Genomic DNA, 15,329 nt, shown 5'->3' with positions numbered 1-15,329 from the left:
ACTGGAGCCACATTAAAAAAAAAAAAAGTTAAATAAAAATAGAAATCCAGCAAGACAAAAATTAATGAGTTGCTCATAATATTATCTTGACAACTTTCTGCCATGCATCAGTTTAAAATGTTTAATATTTAATTGTATATGACTTTGAAAAATCTGTTGTGTTTACCTACTTTGTAATAATGGGCACAAATACCTTAAAAATTTGGCTTCCCTGGTGGCTCAGATGGTAAAGAATTGCCTGCAATGCAGGAGACCAGGATTTGATACCTGGGTGGCGATGATCCCCTGGAGAAGGAAATGGCAACCCACTCAAGTATTCTTGCCTAGCACTTCCATGGATAGAGGAGACTGGTCGGCTATAGTCCATGGCGTCACAGAGTCGGACACGACTGAGTGACATTCACTTTCACTTTTCACCTTAATAAATAAGGTAGTCTTAAAAAAAACTCTGTGTTTGAGCACTTTACATCTAAAATGCATGCATCTCTAATCGTCAGGTGATCTGTAATGATTACACTGGTTTTCTGGCAAGAGTGTCTTTTTGGAGAAACTACATTTTCTATACCAGTATTAGAACGTACAGAAGGTTTGATGGAGGATCTTTATCCTTACCCAGAAGAAAAATCGTAGAGATAGATTCATAAAGCAAAATAGTTTAGGGACACATTTTGGTGGTTTTTAAGGACAACAGAATAGAATATTTGAAATTAGAACCAAATAAAACGTTTGAAACACAGGGCCTTGGTAACTATTTCCCAGACTCTTCCAACCAAGAAAGTACAGTGAAACCTCATTAAATCAAGCACAAGTGACTCAGAATTTGGACTAATTAAAGACAGAAGCTGGAACAAAGTTTAACTCCTAAATAATGCTTAAAATACTCATGAAAGAAAAATCTGTTTTCATCTCTTAGGTATGCTAATTTTAATCAACTGCTTTCTTTGCATTAAAGTATCTTTCCTCTGTATGCCTGCTCTTTTTCTTGAGTTTTAGCTTTCATTTCCTTCTGAACACAATAAAAATGAAAAGGCTTCATAACATAGATTTACTCCAGTGTATCAGGCCACCTCATCCCCTTTATTATTTTAATGACATCTTCCTGCATATTTTCAATATTCGGTTGAACCACCAAGCTGTTACCTTCTTTTAGATTCTCCTCCCACAATCTCTCAAAGCAAAACAAAACAAAACAAAAAACCTGATCCAAAATAGGAATAAAAAGTGATCATTACTTACGAACACAACTTGAAAAGGTAGGATCCGGCCCAAATCCCATTTTGCAGGTACATCTGTAGCTGCCCATGGTATTCAAACACTCACCATTAGGGCACACACCCTGTAGTTGGCATTCATTAATATCTGCAGGAAAACAACTCTTTTAGAAGGAGATGTCAAGCACTGTTGAACAGATTCTGGCTGTAAAATGCATACCCTCTCTCTTTTTTTTTTCCCCACTATAATATCTCTCAGTCACAGTAAGTATGAGACGCTAGCAACTTTTAATGCATTCGCAGTTTAATTAAATCAAACATTTACTGAGCATCTACAATTTAGCAAATATTTACTATAAGCCTATCAGGTACCTGGTTCTATCCTAGATACGAGAGCCTTACCACTGAATAAAAGTGACAAAAGATCCCAGCCTTCACAAATCTTCTATTTTAGTGTGTGTTGTTAAGTACTATAGAGCATACAGGTAAGGCAAAGACCCTTGCCCTGGAGATTTTTACAGTCTAGCTGTATATATAACTATGTAAAAATTAAAGAACTGAAAATCAGTCAAGCTATCACCATCAGAAGAAAGGCCATAACCCTGAAGAAGTTATACCATGAGACTGCCTATCTAGACAAGTAAGAGCTATGAGGGGAAGGTGCAGGTAAGGGAGACGGCAGCATGGCAAAGGAGGTAAGACTTCATCAGATAGTGAACCTGGGGAGAAGCCACATGGATGGGTAGGAAAGGGTGAATGATCTGCATGGGTGGACACAAACATGAGCAAAGAGACTGGAGAAAGAAGGGGGATCAGGAAATCGTGAGTCAAATCATCAGCTGGAAAACAAGTTTTAGGAAGGTGAATAGCTGGAAAAAGAGCTAGTTAAAGCCAGGCTAGGTTTGGATTCAATTTTTACTGAAAACAGAGAAATATACTACAGGCTTGTGAGCAGGAGGAAGATGTAATCAACGGCAGGCTGTAGGGAATGCATCTGGCCAGCACATGGCTTGGTGAGATGAGATTTAAAGTTCGATCGCTGAAGGAATAATCCAAGTATGAGACTGGTGACAAGCCAGGTTGGTGACAGTGAGAATAATCAGGAAGAGAAGGAATGAAGTATTTTTTGTATCTTTGGAAGGAACAACTGACAATGCATGGCGTTCGGTACTTGACTAGCCAACACAGCATTGGACAGGAAGAGGGTCAAAGATGCCTGCAAGGCTTCTAATCTGAGCAAAGAGGAAAAGACATTGTTGGTTTTGTGCAAAGTTCTGTGAAGGAAAGAGGCAGATGAAGAGATAAGTTTGACACTACAAGGTCACACGGGGATACTCAAGTATAATTATCCAGCTGCAGCCGCAGATTTAACAATAAGGTGAAAGGAATCACGGCTGCAAATAGAGACTTAAGATCGTCTACATAGGCTGACTGCTATGGTCTCAATGTTTTGTGCCCCACCCACCGAATCTGTTGGAATCCTAACCCTCCCCAAAGGTGACAGTGCTCGAGCTTCCCTGGTGGCTCAGCAGTGACGAATCCGCCTGTCAATGCAAGAGACACAGGTTTGATCCCTGGTCCAGGAAGATCCCACATGTCGCAGAGCAACTAAGCCCATTGGCAAGATCATTGCCTTATAAAAGGGGCTTCAGGGAGACCCCTAGTCCCTTCCACTATTTTGAGGATGCAACACAGACACCTATAATCAAAAGAGGACCCTCACCAGAAGGCAACCATGCTGGTGTCTTGATCTTGGACTTCCCTGCCTCCAGAAGTGTGAGCAATAAATACCTGCTGTTTTTAAGCTAGCCAGTCGGTGGTATTTTATTATAGCAGCCCAAATGGACTAAGACAGTGACCCAAGGGGACATCAAAATGATTTAGAAGAGGACAGACAAAAATGTGGCAGATTTAAAAAAAAAAAAAGATTATGGAGTCATTTACAAAGATAATTAAAAATAAACAATGTGACAAGTTAAAAATTTTTTAAAAAATTAGAAGTCATCTATTTTATTCAGTGTGACTTATGAAGCTTAATACCTAACAAACTTGACTCTTAGTGTCTCCATTTCAAATGATACTTACTTCTTGCAATAACTAATTCTAATAAAAGTTCTACTAAGGATCTTAAAATGCTAATTTTCTACATTAAAACTGAACACCATGGTAGTAAACAGTTACTAATAGAATCATCACATAAAAGGCAGATACAACCTGAAATAAATCATTATTTGCTTATATTTCAAATTCAAAGTAGCCAAAAACATGTATATGGATGTATTGTACCCAACATATGCAATTTTTAACTTCAGTGACAATATGACATTTTCAACAACATTCAAATGACAACCCATATTTGTTGTATAAATTCTACAGCATTCCAGGTTTGCATCCAGCTGGAAGCTGGTACAGCTAGATGACACCTTGCCCAGCATATGGTCGAGCACCTGCCCATCTTTTTCTTGATCAGAGTCTGTGTTTTACTATAAAGCACATTTACGCACACCACGTAATTGAAAACATTCCCCTGTAACTCATTCTCCTTAAGAGAAACATCATAAAGAAGCAGGAAGAGTGTCAAGTTGAGGTGTGCCTGGTACAAGCAAAGCCTGTATCGTACATCCCCACTTAAAGCTCAAATCTGGGTAACCAGTCAATTGGGTCAAAAAGCCTGGACAAAAATCTCTGTTTCCCCTCACACTATGGTGTGATCATCAGCCTTCCTCTTTCTCAGAGTGGACTTGACTCCTAATCATTGGTTGCACCATTACACCATCCGTGTTTACCTCTTAGGACCCAGGATCTCCCCTTACCTGGAAGTTTCTATGACAGTCCCGTCAGGCCTCCCTGCTGGCCAACCTCCCTGCAGGTTAAAGTAGTGTTTCCCGCCCTCCCCACCCCAAGACATAGATACCTGATACACAACCACTGCCTTGTACCCTCTTCCAATGTCCCCTATTTGACTCTCAACGCTTTCCACCACTTCGACCATGATGCCAGAGGAATGGAGGACACAAGTTAGGACATAATCAAAAACGCTATGGCTACAGACAGGAAGAAATAGAATGAAGAAGAGGAACCATGTAAAACTTTTCCTTTTCTTACCATCTCTATTCTAATCAGCTTGTGCCACCAGCACTAGCAACACCACTTCCCCTAATTTTGGCTCCAGAAACTCAAAAACATGGACACATGCTAATAGCTCCCAGAAAAAATCCTGTTTCCCTAAGCTGTTCCAATTTATTTTTATCATATTCTCTAAAATACCATAAATGAAATTAAATTTCCAAGATTTTTTCTTTCTAAAGTAATATAAAGCTAAGTATATCAATCTTAAGTATACAGCTACATGAGTTCTTTGCATGTATACATACAACTGGATATGTGTATATGTGTGTGTGCAAATACTGTGTAACCACCATCAACATCATTACTTAGCACATTTCACTCCTCAGAGGCTCCCTCATGGCCCTTCTGTTTGCCCCAACAGGTAACTACTATTCTGATTTCCATTGTTATTTATTACTCTTGCCTGTTCTTAAACTTCATACAGAGTAAATATCACTAATATTCTTTTGTCTGACTTTTAATTATTATGCTTATGAGATTCATTAATGTTGCTGCATGCCGTTCATTTTTAATTGCTGTTATATTTTATTATCTGAGCACAAAGTTAATTTACCATTCTACTGTTGACAGACATTTGGAGGGTTATTTCTAACCATGCACCTGTGAACATATATATATACATACACACACATACATACATATATATATATATATATCTTTTGATAGGCTCAGGTACTCATTTCTCTTGGGAACATATCTAGGAGTATAATTTCTGAGTCACTAAACAAGGCTCATGTTTACTTTAGTAAATACTGTCAAACAGTTGCCCAAAGCAATTATGCCAAGTTCCATTTCCAGTACTAACTGCTCCACATCCTCAAGTTATTGTTGGTTTTCTCATTTTAGTCATCGAGAGAGTGTGTAGTGTTATCTCACTGTGGCTTAGACCTGCATTTCCTTTTCATATATTAATTAGCCATTTAGATCTAAAAACAATCTCTTCTAGAATGTAAATACCTATAGGAATGTTGTAGGTCAGTTAAGACAGCTTCCCTCTTAGTGCTCAGGGAGAATCAGTTGATTCTCAGAGGAGGAGATGCTTGTTCCAAGGGCTGGGAAGCACTCACTGGGTGGACACTAAGCTAAACAAACTGTGGTTAGTCCCCCTTGACAAACAACTGTTCTGCCAAAATTGTCAATAATGCCTTCACTGAAAAACACACAAAGAGGGGATGAAAATATGAGCTTATAAGCACAGAAAGGACCATTTTGAAGTGAGGTTGTTTGAGGAATGATGGGCTGGAGGCAAGTGGTGGTTCCATGACACGATTTGGAGGGTTTCATTCGCTCAACTCAGCATCTATACTGTCTACATCTGGATGGTTTCCTACTATCTCTGCGGAGGTTCTCCAGCCTGAGCAAGAAGCGAAACAGACTAGGTTCCCCAGATTGCTCAGTCGGGGGCTGTGTGCTTTGTGATCTGCAAGACCAGAGTCCTAGCATCACCATGTCTGACTAGGGCTCTAAGGTAAGTTCATCAGATTTAACTGCGATCTGCAGACCCATCCCAGGAGCCTGGGCATCCTGCCTACCTCTTTTAAGCAAGACAGTTCCTTTACATCTGCTTCAAAAACTGAACTTCTAAGTTGGTATTTGTCAAGAAAATTTGAACGTCACTGACATTATTTCTGTGAAAAATCACATTCTGGTTTCAACAACTCACAAATAAAAGTTTAAAAAGTACTCCATTCATATATTGTTCATTCCTAATATGCCAAATTTCACATCTAAAAATTGGATAGAAATTCTCTTATCTTTGCCACTTGATTCTCCTATCCCCTGCTTTGTTCTCGAGAGGACTGTGGGTAGCTAGATAGGGTATACCCTTTGTGTCTAAAAGGAAAAAAAGGACAAAAAACTTATACCCCATTGTTTTTAATTTAGAACTCCAGGATTAATATGAAACATGGGCAATTATCTAAATGACTTTCTGAGGTACTCAAGCTCTTTAGTTCAGTCACTCAGTAGTGTCCAACTCTTTGCAACCCTGTGGACTGCAGAAGGCCAGGCCTCCCAGTTCTAAATAAGCTGAAGGAAAGTAAAGATTCACAAATGCATTAAGAATAAAATTGAAAGTGAACTATCTGTATGTGAGTGGTTTAAGGATTATACTGAGAGAAGGCATTACCAGGTCAAAGTTTAACCATTATATGGAATGTAACTGACCCATTATGAATTATAATTCTATTTAGACTACAATTCCTTGGGCTATTTTCTTATTTAAAATTAAATAAAAACTTCTAACTGGATTATAACATCTATAAATTACTTACATTTGACAAATATAACTGCTTCAGAAGTGTCATATTCTATAGGAATAGCCAATTTCCTTTAAGGTGTTCTGACAAATATAACAGCTTCAGAAGTGTCATATTCTATAGGAATAGCCAATTTCCTTTAATGTGTTCTAATTGAAAGTACTGTAGTGCTTAGTTTAAAAAAACAAAACAATGGTAAACAAATGAATTTGGTCATTGTTTTCCTCTGTGGACCACCAAATTTCTCTGGACAACTGTGGGCTTCCATTCTTTGAAAGAATGGTGTAACCGCTTGCAAAAAAAAACACAGTTTACTGAGTTCAAGAATGAAGGTCAAAATGAATGGCTGAAGGAGCTGGCACTCAGAGCCATCACCCACCCCCATATCTCCATCTGAGCTGCAGTGGTGGGCAGTCTAGATGCTTACAGATGCAAAAAGGAAGGTAGAAACTCTTCCAGCCCAGTGTGCACCTTCAGAGAAGGCAAAACCAAGGGAGGGGGTACAGCTCGTATGATTTACATACTTCTCCATTCACTTAGAACATTTATAGCGTTCTCTGCCCAGTACAGCCTACTAGGAACCTCTGGCCACTTATCAAGTTCACTAATACAAAACTGCTCTTCTTATAAATCTAAAAGAGTTGAACATTGGCAGCATTGCCTATTGGGTGGTATGCATGACAAGAGACTGTTTAAACAACCAAATATAACACAGCCTCAGCATTTCAGCACCCGAGAATGATACAATAACCCAGTACAATGAAGCAAGGATCACCATCATCATCTTTGTATCTGTACAGCACACCTTCTCTCAGTGGAACTTTGGAACCATTTTGGACCAAGAGCAACATAACAGTTATTTCCAGCTTATAGAGACAACTCGGTCCAAGCTCTTATTTATTTATTTTTTTTTAAAGGGTTAAGGGAGAATGGGGAAATCTAACAGGAGAAGTATCTCAGTGTGACCTAGTCTGGTAACTAGGATCTTAAACTATGTCACTGAGAGCAAGTCATTTATTTTCTCTCGAGCTCACTTTCCTCTCTCACAACACAGATAATCCCCACGGTTGCTTCCAGCTTAAATATCCTGACTTCACAACAATCTGCCAGTTGCTGAAGTTAAAAATGCCAAGGAATAAAGTATGACATTTACTGCAGAATATATATCATGACTAGTATAAGTACCCTGTGGGAAATAAACACATTTTTATGTATCCATGCTCCTACAGGAAAGTATGTATCTTTAACCGAGTACTAATTTACTGCCTTTTTAGTGACGCATGTTTATCCAGGAAATGAGGCATGTCCAGTAACCAACAGGAATTAGGCACAGGTGAGAAGAGTACATGCAGATCTTTGCACTGTGTGAAAACACAAAGCACTGCGGAGATTCTGCTGTGTCTACTCAATTTTTGCTGATGAGCAGAAATTCCATCACAATTTAGCAATCTGACTTCCCGTTGAAAGCAGAAAGAAAAAAAAAAAAAAAAACCACCTCTTGAGGTAAATACTTTTCTTAGCCAGACAGACCATCTGGCTATTCAAGAGGGATCACTTACTTTAGAGAAAGGAGGAGTTCATTCTCTTAAGAGCACATATGTAATTTTTAATCCTTCCTTGCCCCTCTTCCTTCTCAGAAGCAGCTTCACATACCCCTGAAGGCAAGTGACAGGGGACACATGTGCTTGAATACTTTTATTTAATGAATCAATTTCTAGATCTTAAGCCTTCACACGTTTCCTTCTTTGTGCTCAGTCACTCAGGCATGTCTCTTTGCCACCCCCATGGACTGTACCCTGCCAGGCTCCTCTGTCTACGGAATTTTCCAGGCAAGAATACTGGAGTGGGTTGCCATTTCCTTGTCTAGAAGTGCTCTAAAACCACATAGGCCAATCTCGTTTCCTTTCTCTCCTTTACTCAGTGTTTACTTTCCCTCCAAGGCACACTTCTTACTCATCTGGACTCTCTCTAGATACACTGTCCTACAATGTAAAATGATCAGACATCAAACAAATGAACAATTCACAAATCTCTCTCCTGAAGGAGAGTCCCAGGACAAGGGATAAGCCTGCTCTCTTTCATAAGAAGATCTGGTTTTACCAATTATGTTAGATGACAGACATTATTTATAAATTAAGTAAGCCAATTCCGCTGCTCCAAAGTTTTGGTGAAAGTGTTTAAAGTCCATATCTAATATCAATGTCAAAAATGAATCTACTCTGCCCATTTAATTTTTGATTTAAAAAATGTAGATATCAGGTTAAAAATGTGTGAACATCTAAATTTTTCAAAATTGAGGAGACAAGGCAACAAAAAAATATTTGAAGATCAACATTCTAGAGCAATTTTACCCAAGGTGTTTTATATATATAAAACACAAGTTCTATGAGACTTCTGCCCAAAGAAGGGTTTTGTGGTCGAATATGATTGAGAAACGTGACATATTCTGTATAATTAGCACATTAAAGACCTTGAGATGTTCTCTGGCGAGGACTCTTGGCTTTCTCTGTTTAATCTGGGGTTCTCCACACATTTGGCTGTGGGCTCTTTTTTCACACACCATCTATTAACATCCAGCTGAACTGGTGGTTTGTGGAGCAAATTGTGTAAAATGCTGCTCTCTTGGGTCAGCCCCACAAACTATTATATGGGTCTCCTTGTGGCTGTCTTTGTTTCAACCTGGGCCCTGATGCAGCTGTTTCTAAAACAATCACCAGGCTTCCCTAGTGGCTCAGTGGTAAAGAACCCACCTGCCAGTGCAGGAGACACAGGTTCAATTCCTGATCCACGAAGATCCCACATGCAGTGGAGTAACTAAGCCCGTGCATCACAGCTACTGAACCTGTCCTCTAGAGTTCATGAACCAAAACTACTGAAACCCACACACCCTAGAGCCTGTACCCCACAAGAGAATCTACCACAACGAGAAGTCCGTGCACCGCAACTGCAGAGTAGCTCCTGCTTGCCACAAAAGAGAAAAGCCCATGCAGCAACGAAGACCCAGCACGGCCAAAAAATAATTAATTACATTAAAAAAACTGAAATCATCTATCATGGGATGGATTCAGTCACTGGACTCATCCAAAGGAAGCAAACTACTGTGGAACAATTCCCTGCCTCCCAGTCCTTCTGTCTGCAGAGTAACATGATAAAAAGAACTGTTAGAGCCCAGAAAACAGTTTGCATTTATTTCTCAATACATGTGTGCTACACATGGAAGATGCGCATCTCTGCTGGTCTTGGATTTCTGACTATAATCTATAGACACTACATTAATTTCTCCTTGAAACATTCATAGTAACGTATCTATCATGGGCTTTCCTCATCACTCGTGATTCAACAGGCATCTTCCCATTGAGTTTATAGCTCCAGAGATTAAGGTCAAAGAGAGCTATTGGAAAATACAATGTGCTAATGACTCACTTCACCACTGTCTTTCCTGAAGAAAAGTGAATAAAATAAACAGACATTTCCTTTTTGAATCCTATCCCAGTGATAGAGGCATAGTAAGAGGACACAATGGAAAATGATTCTACAATGGATGGGAATGGGTCCCGAATTGATTTTAAATGCTAAAATGATACTCAGGCCTGGATCAAAACTGTTTAAATTCTTACCCAAAATACTGTACCTATTTAGACTACAAAGAGCAGCAGGAGTTCCAAGAGAATGTCTAGGACAGTAAAATAGCACCTTCAAATCAGTAAAACATATCAATTGCTTTGGTCATCACTACTGCAAAACATGATTCAACATCACATTAAGTACCCCCACAATTTCTAGCATTAAATCACTAAATACAGCACAGCTCTGTGATGAATCTGATAGGTAAGTTAAAAGAATTTTAAACATTTTAAGTACTCAGTAATTTAATTATCAGGTTGACTCCAGCCTTTTTAGTTCATACCTATTATTTTCTACTATAATTTCCCGAATACATAGCAACAACAATGGATTCTAAGTTTCATTTTTTCACCCACACTACTCTCCTCTACATATTGCTTATTTCCTCCGAGAAAGAAAGAAACATCACAACAATCAATTCCCTTATGATAAAGGAACTAAAGAGAACTATAGGGAAAACACTAACTGTAGCGAATGTTGCATCAACTGCAAAATCACAGAAGAATGAGAGGAAACGGCACTGAAAAGCTTTTACATGAGAACATTGATGGATATTATCACTTCACTAGTCAGCATTCTGAATATTAAGAAAAACGTAGTATTGGCCATACCTGTTAAGTGAACGAAGTCACGAAACATACTGGATAATTTGAAAATTCATAAAAAAGATAACACATCTATGCTTATAAGAGTTGGCACAGTGACCACTTCTGAAAAAAGGGGATAGGGTAAATATTGAGAAGAAACAGAGGGAAGATTTTAGGGTGCAGGGGATCTTCTATTTCTTGATTTGAGTAATGAGTACACAGTTATGTTCATTTTGTGATATTCACTGATGGGGATTTTTACTGTTCTATACATTGGTTACGCTACTAACAAAAATTAAATATATAATAAACTACATAATTTCTAATATCAGACTTTTTTCACCAATAACATGGCCTCTTAAGTTTAAACATAAAATGACCTCCCAGGTGGCACTAGTGGTAAAGAACATGCCTGCCAAAGCAGGTAGATGTAAGAGACTGGGATTCGATCCCTGGGTCGGGAAGATCCCCTGGAGCAGGACATAGCAACCGACTCCTGTATTCTTGCCTGCAAAGTCGCATGGACAGAGGAGCCTGACAGGCTATACTCCAAAGGGTCGCACAGAGTCAGACACAACTGAAGCGATTGAGCATGCACGCACAACCTCCCAGTAATACAAACAAAGATCTTCATTTCCTTTTTTCTCAAGCAAGACATAAACCATCAACGTGTTACAGAATGATTTCTAAAATAGGCCCAATTCTCTACCTCCCTTCGTATCCATGACCTTGTCTACATGACTTTGTAGTTTCTCCCAGAAAGAAGTAGAGTCTTTCCCCCACTCCCTGAATGCACGTTGGCCTTATGACTTCCTTCAGCCACTAGAAAACAGCTGAAGTGGCACTGTGCAAATTCCAAATCTAGGCCTGAGAAGTTTTAGATGAGAAGAAAGCTGAGCCATCCCCACTGAAGCCATCCTGGGCCATCCAGGATAAGGCAACCATCAGCGGATCACAGACCCTAGATGGAGCCTGGCTGAGATCATCCACAGCCTGCCTGGGTCAGCAGAACGGTCCAGCTGTCCCCAGCAGTGTGAGAAACACACGACTGTTTTAGCAAAGTAACTGTTAACTTGCAGGGAAGGGGAGAGACTCAGGAGGAGTGCTAGAGCGGAATTTGAGGTTAAACAAATAGCCTCTAGATCATCAATATTCTGCTAGTTAAGGACTTCAGGATAAAACTAAGGTACAGTGCTAATAAGGCAAGAGAAAAATACTTTACCTACAAAGCAGACACACTGAAAACCAGAAAATTTGCTATGAAAATAAACAATGAAGTGTGGAGAACTCTGATTTCTAAGCCAAACTACTGAAAGCATGTAACAGGCTAGTACAACCTAAAGACTAAAAGAATCAGAGAGCATTACTATCCCTCCCAGCACTGCTGTTTATTGATCAAGGCTTTAAGCCGTGGTTTTCTAACTGTGACAAGCAAATGCAGTTGTTGTCAGGAATTAAGAATTACTACAAACTACTATATAAATGTTAGTCGCCCAAAGTGGGGAGCCCAGGCATCCAAGGTAGATCCTAGTACTCTTCAGGTATGCCATCTTCCGTTACTAGTTTCTTTGAGACTCAGGGCTCAGTTTCACTGCAAGTTTAAAGAAAAACAGCACTATCTTACCGGGTTACTGTGAGAATGGTGACAGCTGAGCACCCAGCCCAACAACTCCACTAAACAGGCATTCAATAAACACTAGCAAAATACATAGAGAGAAAAAATGTGTAGGCAATAATAACCAAAAAGGAAATTGATTATTATGAGCCTGATGGGCTACAGTCCATGGAGCCACACAGAGTCGGACACAACTGAGAGACTTCACTTTCAGTAAACAGAAAGTTATCAAATTTTTTTTATGCAAGAGTTAGCATAAGCAGAAAAACATCACATAAATAAAATCAACAGTTATTACGGCAGCAAGTGGCCCAGCTAGTTCACCTCTGGTAAAAGTCTGGGGAAAAGCTGGGTGAGGACCTGGGATTACCAGAGGAAGAACTTGGGTTAAGGGTTAAGCTGGCAACAAGGATGTACTGTGCAGCACAGGGATCTCTGCTCAGTGTCATGTGGTAGCCTGGATGGGAGGGGAGTTTTGGGGAGAATGGTTACATGTATATGTATGGCTGAATTGCGTTGTTATCCACCTCAAACCATCACAACACTGTTAATCAGTTACACTCCAATATAAAGGTTTATTTATTTTTAATAAAAAGGTTAAGCTGGGTTGGAGTGCTAGTGAACTTAGCACACTTTTAGTACTAGATGTTTCAGGATCACTGTCACTAAGAGCATAATTACGTCTACAGTTCTTCACTGTCTACTTTGTTCCTTGACACCATCACTGCAATAAGGTCCAGAACAAGTTGAGTGGGCCTTGAAAGAGGGAGTAGGGAAGAGAGAGGGAAGGAAGATTGAGGAAGATGGGTAAGTGGGGAAAGGGGAGGAAGAATCCAGAGCACTCATCACAGTCGTCCCCCAGTATCCCTGGGGGATTGGCTGCAGGACCCCTTCTCTTCGTGCAGATCCCCAAATCTGCAGATGCCCAAGTCCCTGACATCAAAGGACATAAAACAGTCAGCCTCCCTTATCTCCATGCAGAACCCACAGATCCGAAGGGCAACTGTACTAATCTGAAGACATTTAACTTTTCAGAAACATTTATGTTTCTGAAGACATCCATGAAAATTTGGTCACAATCCAAACTCTTTGAAGGAAACCAAAAGCATCAATGGGGGAATCAAAAAAGTTAAAAGTAAATTCACAAAATATATCAGCTTCCCATGCATTTAAAATAAAAACCTTGAAAGAAGCTGACACTCACTAGCCTGAGGCACTGTACCAGACCAATTTTGAATTTAGCCTGCCTCCACCCCCAAATACCTTGACAAGTCTCACCCATCCCCACGGGTGTAAATGCCATCTTTGATTTTCCAACTCAATGGGAAATTTCCTCTGACATTGCGTAGTATTTGGTTCATTTCTTACAGTCCTTACTACATGCTGCCTTGATGTTACAGACTGACGTGATGCCTTTTAATTATTTGTGAGAACAGTGATTTTTTTTTAAGGGTATGAACTGAGTGTTAATATATTTCTCAGAGTGCTCCCACTTAAATTGTCATTAAATATCCATGAAACAAAGGAATGCATGAATGCCAGATGGTGAACAAACTTGTGTTGATCGGCTGCATAATTACAACAGATAAAAAAAGACTGAGGATAACTGTTAATTATATAATTTGAAGTCCTCTGAAAAGCTTTTCTATACTCACAAAGAAAAACAATTTATTATATATATGTTAGATACCAATTCTGATATTGATTTCTTTAAATAAAAAAATTGAAAACCTCAATCCTGATATGGACACTTTTTTTTTTTTTTTTAAGTAGCACAGTAAGTTCATGCTTTGGCACTCACCCCTATTTCTAAATATATAACAATAACTGAAATATTAATACATGATACAGGGCAGCCACTGAAACTCTGGGTCTACTGTCTAGAATGCAGCAAGGGAAGCCAGGATATTATCAACTGAGGGTAACAAATTAAATGTATCTATGAAAACACTCCTTCCTCAGCAGCTGAAATCCAGCTAAACTTCTCAGCATGCTTAAAATGTTGAATAAATACATTTTTAAAAATGAAATAAGAATAGATAAGCTATGACAAACAATGAGATTTCAAAAATGAAAAATAATCTTATAATGAAAAGTGTAACAGATAGAGTAAGAATCTAGATAGGCTTAATACAGCAGCAATTAGAAAACTGGAAGACAGAACTAAGGTATTCATGCATAAAGCAGCAAAAGAGACAAGAGGATAAAAGGACAAAGGACGTGTTATGAGAGACATTGAAAATAGAGTCTCCAACACTTGTCTAAAAGGAGTTACAGCTGGAGAGCACAGTGGAGAAGCAATATCTGAAGAGATAACATCTGATCATTTTTCAAATAGGAGGAAAGACTGGAGTCTTCAGATGGACAACAAACTCTGCCTACTGAGTAAAATCAAGATAAATCCACATATAGACACATCATGGTAAAACTACAGAACATAAAGAATTAAGAGATGATCTCCAAAGACAGAACCATTCTCTACTAAGGAAAACAGTATCAAAGAGAAGTCAGAAATACAGTGGTATTCTGTAGGTCCAAAGTACTGCTGGAAAATAACTGTTCTCCTAAAATTGGATACCTGATTACTCTCATTACAGAATGAGTTCAAAATAAAGATATTCTCAGACACGTAAAGTATATACTTCTTAGTGATCTTCACTTAAAGAACTGTTAAAGGCTGTGATCTCAAAATATAAATTAGCAAATAAAAATATAGGATACCCAGTTAAGCTTGAATTTCATGTAAGCTAATACTTTAAAAATTTATGTCCCAAATTATTTGCTACTTACCTGGCATTCAAATTTAACTGGGCAGCCTACATTTTATCTGACAATCTGATCACAAAAGAAAGCATGAACCCAGAAAGCAAGGATACAAGAAACAACGCTGAGTGAAAAAAACCGA

General features: G+C 38.9%; 1 protein-coding gene across 1 annotated transcript in view; it reads right to left on the bottom strand.

Annotated features, from left to right (window-relative positions):
- LTBP1 (latent transforming growth factor beta binding protein 1) overlaps nt 1-15,329 on the bottom strand; it is a 456,857-nt gene that overhangs the window by 166,045 nt on the left and 275,483 nt on the right. Inside the window, exon 10 of the mRNA XM_052648703.1 lies at nt 1,237-1,359. Within this exon, the coding sequence (XP_052504663.1) occupies nt 1,237-1,359 (123 nt within the window). The remainder of the gene's footprint in view (nt 1-1,236; nt 1,360-15,329) is intronic.

The sequence above is a fragment of the Budorcas taxicolor genome, chromosome 11 (genome assembly GCF_023091745.1).
Source record: "Budorcas taxicolor isolate Tak-1 chromosome 11, Takin1.1, whole genome shotgun sequence".
Taxonomy (NCBI): Eukaryota; Metazoa; Chordata; class Mammalia; order Artiodactyla; family Bovidae; genus Budorcas; species Budorcas taxicolor.
Note: the sequence above shows the minus strand (reverse complement) of the source record. Positions and strands in the feature narration are given on the sequence as shown.